Source organism: Rhipicephalus sanguineus, chromosome 5 (assembly GCF_013339695.2).
Source record: "Rhipicephalus sanguineus isolate Rsan-2018 chromosome 5, BIME_Rsan_1.4, whole genome shotgun sequence".
NCBI lineage: Eukaryota > Metazoa > Arthropoda > Arachnida > Ixodida > Ixodidae > Rhipicephalus > Rhipicephalus sanguineus.
The window spans coordinates 35,693,313-35,700,865 of record NC_051180.1 but is presented as its reverse complement, the minus strand read 5'-3'; the positions used below and the strand labels follow the sequence as shown (position 1 = coordinate 35,700,865).

At 47.2% G+C, this 7,553-nt stretch overlaps 1 protein-coding gene across 1 annotated transcript; it reads right to left on the bottom strand.

The window, feature by feature from the left end:
* Positions 1-959: 959 nt before the first annotated feature.
* Positions 960-6,324, bottom strand: LOC119393494 (leucine-rich alpha-2-glycoprotein). Its single transcript, XM_037660545.2, has 3 exons — positions 6,052-6,324; positions 2,821-3,909; positions 960-1,414 (listed from the first exon to the last, which is right to left on the bottom strand). The coding sequence occupies exons 2-3, from the start codon at positions 3,900-3,902 to the stop codon at positions 1,108-1,110; spliced, it is 1,389 nt and encodes a 462-aa protein (XP_037516473.1). The 5' UTR covers positions 3,903-3,909; positions 6,052-6,324; the 3' UTR covers positions 960-1,107.
* Positions 6,325-7,553: the final 1,229 nt, after the last annotated feature.

The window sequence follows — 7,553 nt, the reverse complement described above, 5'->3', positions numbered from 1 at the left end:
GACTACCACATTCAGGCAGACGTAACGGTCGTGGCTAGCTACTGGCCACCACCCTTCGAACCACCGGCAAGGTAGCTTCAACGACCACGTTGGGCCGTGAATAAAGTTGTTTCTCTCTCTCTCTGTATCCGAAAGTTGTAGACATAGCATTTCGGTCAAAATGATCTAAAACATAAGTGTGTGGATGGCCAACAACGGGAGTGGCGAAGTGCTTGAGCATCTGCTTCCGGTACTGAAAGTGCCGGCTTTGATTCCCAGCGCCGATCTAGAGGCAGACCTCACAAGCTGTTTTTTTGTGGGTACTCATCTGGAAAGGTGGCTCCACGGAATAACGCATGACACAGGCTTGATTGGTTAGAGAGGCGGCATTCAGCGCGGCTGGGGAGCTGGGGGAGGCTGAGTGCTGCTGCCGTCGTCATTCAAAGGGTAAGTCTTTGGAAATGTCTTTTTATTTTTGAAAGGTTCGTTGCATTTTAAAGAAATTGAATTTGGGTGCATACTTTTCGATTTTGAAAGTTTCGTCATATTTGAATAAAATGTATTTTCGTCGTACTTGAATCAATTGATGTGATAGAATTGACTTTGCTTTGAATAAAACTGATTTCGCACCCAAGTTCACTTCGGGTGAATTAAGGTGCGAAATATAATAATAATATCTGGTGTTTAACGTCTTAAAACCACGATGTGATTATGAGAGAAGCCGTAGTGGAGGGCTCCGGAAATTTCGACCACATGGGGTTCTTTAACGTGCACCTAAATCCAAGTACGCGGGTCTCAAACATTTTCGCCTCCATCGAAAATGCAGCCGCCGCAGCCGGGATTCGATCCCGCGACCTTCGGGTCAGCAGTCGAGCACCATAACCACTAGAGCACCATGGCGGGGAAGGTGCGAAGGGAAACACGCAACTGGTGGAAGGCCACAGGTTCGGGGAACCGCCGTTGTTTCGAAGAAGAAACGCTCAAATCAAGTCCATTATATTTCTTCGAATATAATATGTATATACAAGTGCGCCAGTACTCTAGCTGGGACAGAAAAAGGGGTTGGTGGGAAGCTGGCTCCAAAAGTGGCTGGGCCAGGGTTCGTCAGATTTCTGAGTCCCGCGCGCATCAGACTTGAGAGCAACGGGACGAGGGGCCCGAATTGGCCTTGACGTAGTAGACGGCGCCGATGCGCTTTCGGTCCTGGAACCAGTCGCGAATGTCTCTGTGCCGGAAGGCGACCAGCGCCACGGCCAACACCATGAGCAGCGTCACGAGTCCCGCAGTGACCACTAGCAGCCGCAGCGTCATGTGACCGTGATGGTGCTCCTCTTCGCCGTCGCCCGAAGCTGCCGCGCTGTGCTGCACGCAGTGCACGTCATCGTCCGTCAGTTCCATCACCGGCATGCCTGAGACAGCGGCCGGGGAGTTGCACCTGCGAATTAACGTCGTATAAGGACTATGACGTCACACGTCACTTCTTTTAGAAACGAGAATCTTAGGGAAGCGGGATGTATAGCGTTCTGAAGTTGCATAGACATGTCCGACACAGGGGTACCCGGCGGTATATTTTCAATGTTAGGCATGCAGCTGAAAGCAATGTTTGCTTTTCTCTTGACAATCCGTCTTTTTCATTGTCCTGTGTTGTCTTGTGCCGTTTTGGTAGGGGGAGGAGCTTTGCAGGGTGATCCGGGACAATCGGGATCGCCAGAACAAAAGTCCCCGAGATCGAAAGGCGTGCGAAGACCCTGCCACAGCGTTTCGCGACTTTCCCGCTAGGGAAAGGGCGCATGCGCTGTGGCACCATGGAAAAGGCGGATTGGTCTGTTGCGTGCACTCTCAAGCGCCAATTACCTGGAGAACCATGTGCACCCTGCTTTTGAATAGCAGGAGCACGTCGTGGTGAGGTTACGCGTAATGGTGGTGTTTCCGTAGCGACGTCCTTTGTGCTGGCAGCCGCGGACGATTCGCGTGTGTATTGTTTTTTTTCTCACGACAGTAAAGTAGCAGTTGCATACTGATACGAGCTGATGTTCCTGCGAAGTGCTGATGTAGTACAAAACCATAGCCACGGTCTAGTGCAATGGCCCGGAACGAAAATGGGCTTTTCTGTTAAAATTAGCTAGATCATTTTGTCGGATAATCAGTTTTTGTTACTGAAGATGCCTGAAAGAAGGCGGTACAGGCCCTTACCTACAGACCCACTACAAAGTGCCTGATATGAAGCAAAGTGGCTGCACGAAGCAAGCAACGTCGCACAACTCTGTGGAAAAATCGCAGATCTAAATTCGGTAAGTTGAGGCTATCCGAGAGTATGAATAGTGCGAATAAGATAGATTGGGTTATAACTTACGTTAAATTATTACATGACGTACATCTTTTAACTAAAGGGTTTCTCGCATATATAGTGCCAGTAGTAATATAGTAAACCAGTTTTTGTCTAATTTTAACACGCTATATAGTGAGGCAATTCACAGTATATCGTGCTGTCTGTTTTCACTGCAGAGTTATGAGGTAGTGGTCTTGGTGCCATACACTATAGCTGTCAACTTTTCGTTATATTGAAGCACATATTAGATTAAAAAATCTTTAACCACTCGTTGCAGCTTAGCGTTATATTTTGAGCACAGCAAATTTTGTCATATCCGGATAACTTAATATCGAGCAAAGTGATTTTCTGTTCACGTATGTCCACATGAGAGCTCCTTCTGTAAGGCTACTTCGTAAACCTGTAACTAGTAATTAAAGATGACGCACCGGCCACGAAAGTGTCAAATAGCGAAAAATAGCATTCTGGAACGAATAACGTATTCAAAAGTTTAAAAAAAAATTCTCGCTTACACAAACTTTGTCGTAAGTTCCGGTGCGAAGTGACAGCCTTTGACCCAGTATAAGGAGCAGTCACAGTGCCAGGGGTTGCCGCGCAGGTCCAGGACGTCAACGCTGCACCACTCGTAGCCGTCGAAAGAAAGTGACGTCAAGTTGGCATAGGACAAGTACAATTCCTTCAGGGTATTGTTGCTGGGCTCAATACTAAGAGCGCCGGCAGCAACGGAACTCAGCACCGGGTTGTTGGCGAGGTCCAGGATTCTCAGATGCTGGAGGCCAGCGAAGGCTCCCTCCTCGACAGACTCCAGTCTGGGCATCGCCGATAGATGGAGCTCTTCGATAGCGACGATATCGGCGAAAGACTCCGCGGTGAGCGTAACGATAGGATTGTGCTCCAAGTGTAAGATCTTCAGGGACTTCGCGCTAGCCAACGCCTTTGTGGGCACCTCTTCGAACTCGTTCTCCGAAAGCTCTATGAGATGCAGCAGCGGCAGTTCCGTAAACACGTCCTTGGGCAGCGAGCGAAGGCCAAGCATACGCAAGTCCAGGTGTTCCAGCTTAGGCAGACTAGCCAGCCACGACGAGTCGATGGCCTTCAGATTGTTTCCGGCAAGCACAAGCTTCTTAAGAAGGGGCGTCGCGCTAAACACCTTGGGCTGGAGGATCTCCAAAAAGTTCTCGGTCAGATTCAACACCGTAAGCCTCCCGAGTCCCTCGAAGCATTCCGGGCTCACTTCGGCGATATTGTTGTGGCTCAGGTCGAGCATTTCAAGCGTGCTTAGTTCGGCGAACACACCGGCCGGTATCTCGCTTATGCGATTGAAGTGCAAGTCCAACACTTCCAGGGACAGCTTCGGGAACTTGGTCAACTCGCTAATCATGTTATGGCTAGCATCAACACCGACCACACCATGAACCAGTTCGGGTAGACTGGGGAGCGAGCGGTTCGCACACTGAAGGAACATTTCACCGACGTCGTCGAACACGGTACATGCACAGCCAGCCACCTGGCAGGTGTCCTTGGCATCTTCGGAGGCAGCTGAAGTTAGAAGCAGCAACAGGAACCACGATTTCGAGGGCGTTATCTTGCCCATGGCTCACCTGAAAAAAAAAAAAATTGCGTAAATTCATTGATATGCATTTGAAAACTTTACATTCGTTAACATCGCGGTAATAGGTTGATTATTGGACGGTAAAACGATATTTGAAATCGAATTGTTCGGATTACTCACGATATAATTTATTATAATGCCAACTTCAATGCTAGCAAGCTATGCTAATGTAAACGCATCCAGATACCTTATTCCTGCTTTGTCTGCAAAATTTCACAATGCGCAAGTTTTGTTGAGAAAGCCACACTGTCTTTTATGCATTCGCCTAAGACGACTCGAAGGCGAAATCTTCTTTTTCTTCCCAGTAGAATGTGTTGAGCCTCCTTCCCTCACCTCACAGCTTTCTGCACTTCACGTGGTTTTGCAGTGCCTCCGGAATCGGCCCACCTTCGAGCACGCGAAATCACGCGATCACGTGACGTCACATTATGTGATGTCATCATGACGTCACAAACATGGCGATATGTGACGTCATATGGGGACGTCATCACATCATTGCGCTTTTTTTTTGCATAGTTCGTGTGTACGCTAACGGCGCTGACGGTCACTTTTCGCGTTTGATGGGGCATATAAGGCTTTCGCCTTAAAATTATTTTGGATGTGCAGACATCCGTCCAGCGTGCGCACTGCGACTTCATTCAAAAGCGACGCTGTTGCCACAAACACTCATGCGGTCAAGGCCCGTCTGCGTTCACCCTATCATTCTTTGCATAGCAATCGAACTTTCGTGTGCTCTTGTCAACTTATGTTAGCAACATTATTAACCAACGTCGACCAAGGGTGACAATAAATTGAAACCGTTTTTTTTTGTCATGTTTTTTCGTGGGCGTTAGAAACGTGACAACTCGTTGAAATTACACGTGAGATGTGTCCAATATACGTTAAAATCATTGCTCTTCACCAAAAGTGCACTCTGACATCCAAAAGTTCTATGCTTTTCTTTCATTTTACTTACGAAGTGGTCTATATGCACCGTAATAAATTGAACATTTAAATCATATATTCAGAAAGCCCTTCATTCATGCAGCCATATCTCACTAGCAGAGCGTGGTTTATATTCAGAATAAATAATTTTTCCGTGACTAAGTCGTTTTCTACTTTAGTAAAAATATAGGCGTTACCGCCACTTTCGCAGTGCAGTGAATAACTAGAAAAATGTTCCGCGTGAGAACAGAAGGAAACGCTTATAGCTTTATCCGGCAGTGCCATGTCGGATGGAGCCGTAAGCTGCAATCTACAAGTTATCAAACAGAAAGCAGCGGTTTAAATTGGATTGGTAGCAACTTCAGCGCTCGGGATGAATAATTAGTTTGTATAACATCGTGACTGAGATACCACATCGTGTTAGAAACAATTCATGTGTACATAAGTGAATCATGCGCCTTAGTAGTTTTTAATGACGTTCGCCAGTCAGAGTGAAGAAGAGATTAAGGTATAGGTGAAATAGCAAAAAAAAAAAAAGAAGATACACACACATATGGAGGAGGGACAAATGCAAGGTTCGAGCCGTCGCCTGAGGCACCGCCACCATCATCGGCAGAGGGTGGGACGGGACCGGGGTTAACCACCATTTCCCCCGCCCCGCCCGAAAGAACTTAAAGTTTATTCATTCATTCCACTGCGTAAGACCAATTAACCAAGAGAGAGACGTGCATACGAATACTCCAAGCAGTTGCTCCTTCTTAACGCGATTGACAAATGCATCTAGCCAGCGGCCAGCAGTGCCTCAGAAATGCGATATTACATGCAAAAAACGTCGTGGTACGCGACGTCCTTACTAGACGCAGCACAATCAAGCATAGTTTTCTTTACGATGTAGTTTCAACCAAGAATAGATAAAAGCTAAGAGAACTGTTTGTATCGACAAACACGGGTCCGTGTCTTCATCCCCGCGTCCTTCTAGCGCCATACCTATTTTCCTCAAGTAATGAACCAACTCGCTCAGCAACAAGCCCCGTTGAACTCACGCAGAATCGAAAATAACGCAGCACCTGCGCATGCGCGGCAACGTCAACACTCGTGCTGTCGTCCTACGTTAGAGAAACAGCGAGCGGAACAAGCACATCGGTATTCGATGAGCATCTCCGAGAGAACAAATAAACACGCGAGTACGAAAATAAGTACACGTTACCTTTGCTGTTTAACGTATTGACACTTGGGCTTCAGCGGGCTGCACGTTCAATCGTCATCACCATCCAATGTAAGGCGGCCGACTAACCACGAGCATTGTATACTTTACGTAGGCGTAGAAGGCGTCCACTTATGCGTTCCCGATCCGGCTCACCACGGGACGTGTTTTGCACGCGGTTATCGCCAGCCGCCCAGGCTCCAGAGTTCAAGTTTTTGTCGTGCTGAGGCAACAGCGTGGCTCGCAAGCTCCCACCGCGCATATCGGCCGACTCGCCGTGGAGAAGGAGCGCAGATTATCTGGCAGCACGGCACATAAGTGCGCGTCTGCCGTGGACAAGCCGAGGACGCAGATAAACGTGACGACGCGAGGCGTATAGGTGGCAAGATAAGCGTGTGACGCATTATGCGTGCCTCGAAGACGACGCATCGTGGTTGCAATTGACATTCCATTCGTTGTTTGATACTTTCTTGAAACGCCCGAGAATTGTTAAGGATCTTCCGTTACATCGGTGTCACGAGCGAGAAATAAAAGCGTAATGAGGGAATGCGTTTGATATATCCCGCATCGAGAGACAATAGACAACTAAGGAATCTTTTTTGTTGTTTCATTGTGCACAAGCAACCGAGATATGCGTATCCACTGGAAAAACAAAGGCCACGGAAATGCATGTCTTGCTGCAGTGACGTCTAAGCTCAATACCACAGTGACGTCATGCGAATGCACTCCAGCGCCTGTCGCACTCAGGTCAATGTAGAGAAAGAGAGAGAAACAACTTTGAGGTTCTACTATAGAAAATTGCCCGGCATGCTGTAGTTCATGTGGTAAGCATGGAAGCTGAAATAAAAATAAATAGAAATAGTGACGCGTATACTTTGAAAGAGGCCCCAAATAAGCGATTACGATGCTTATCTGAAAGATGACCGAGCGCTTCGGAATCTAGCGCATCAGTCATAGAGCAGACATCGAAGACTCCTTTGATTGTCCGGAGTACTTACTTGAGAACAAGCATTGCTTCTTATGTTATTTATTTCTCTGGCTATCTTTCTACAGAAATTTATAAAAAGTGTTTGCTGACGCAATCGTATTTGTCATAACAGATAAGTTTGTCCGGCCTATTTGTTTAAAGATACAGGAACATAGAATTTTTTTTTTTTTTGCACTCACTACAAGAATTAGGCGACCATTGCTACGATTTAACGATCGGTTTCGTCCAACTTTTGGAAGAATATGCAGCTTTGCTAACGATTTCTGGAGTATTAATTACGTGCCGAAACTACGATATGATTACGAGGCAGGCCGTATAGTGGAGGGCTCCGGAAATTTCGACCACTCGGGGTTCTTTGACGTGCGCCTATAATCTCACGGGCCTCTAGCATTTCGCCTCCATCGAAATGCGACCTCTACTGCCGGGACCGAAACCGCGACGTTCGGGTCAGCAGCCGATCACCCCACCGTGCATCCTGCAGTTTTGTTTTAGGACATAAATATTTTTTGATTGAGTT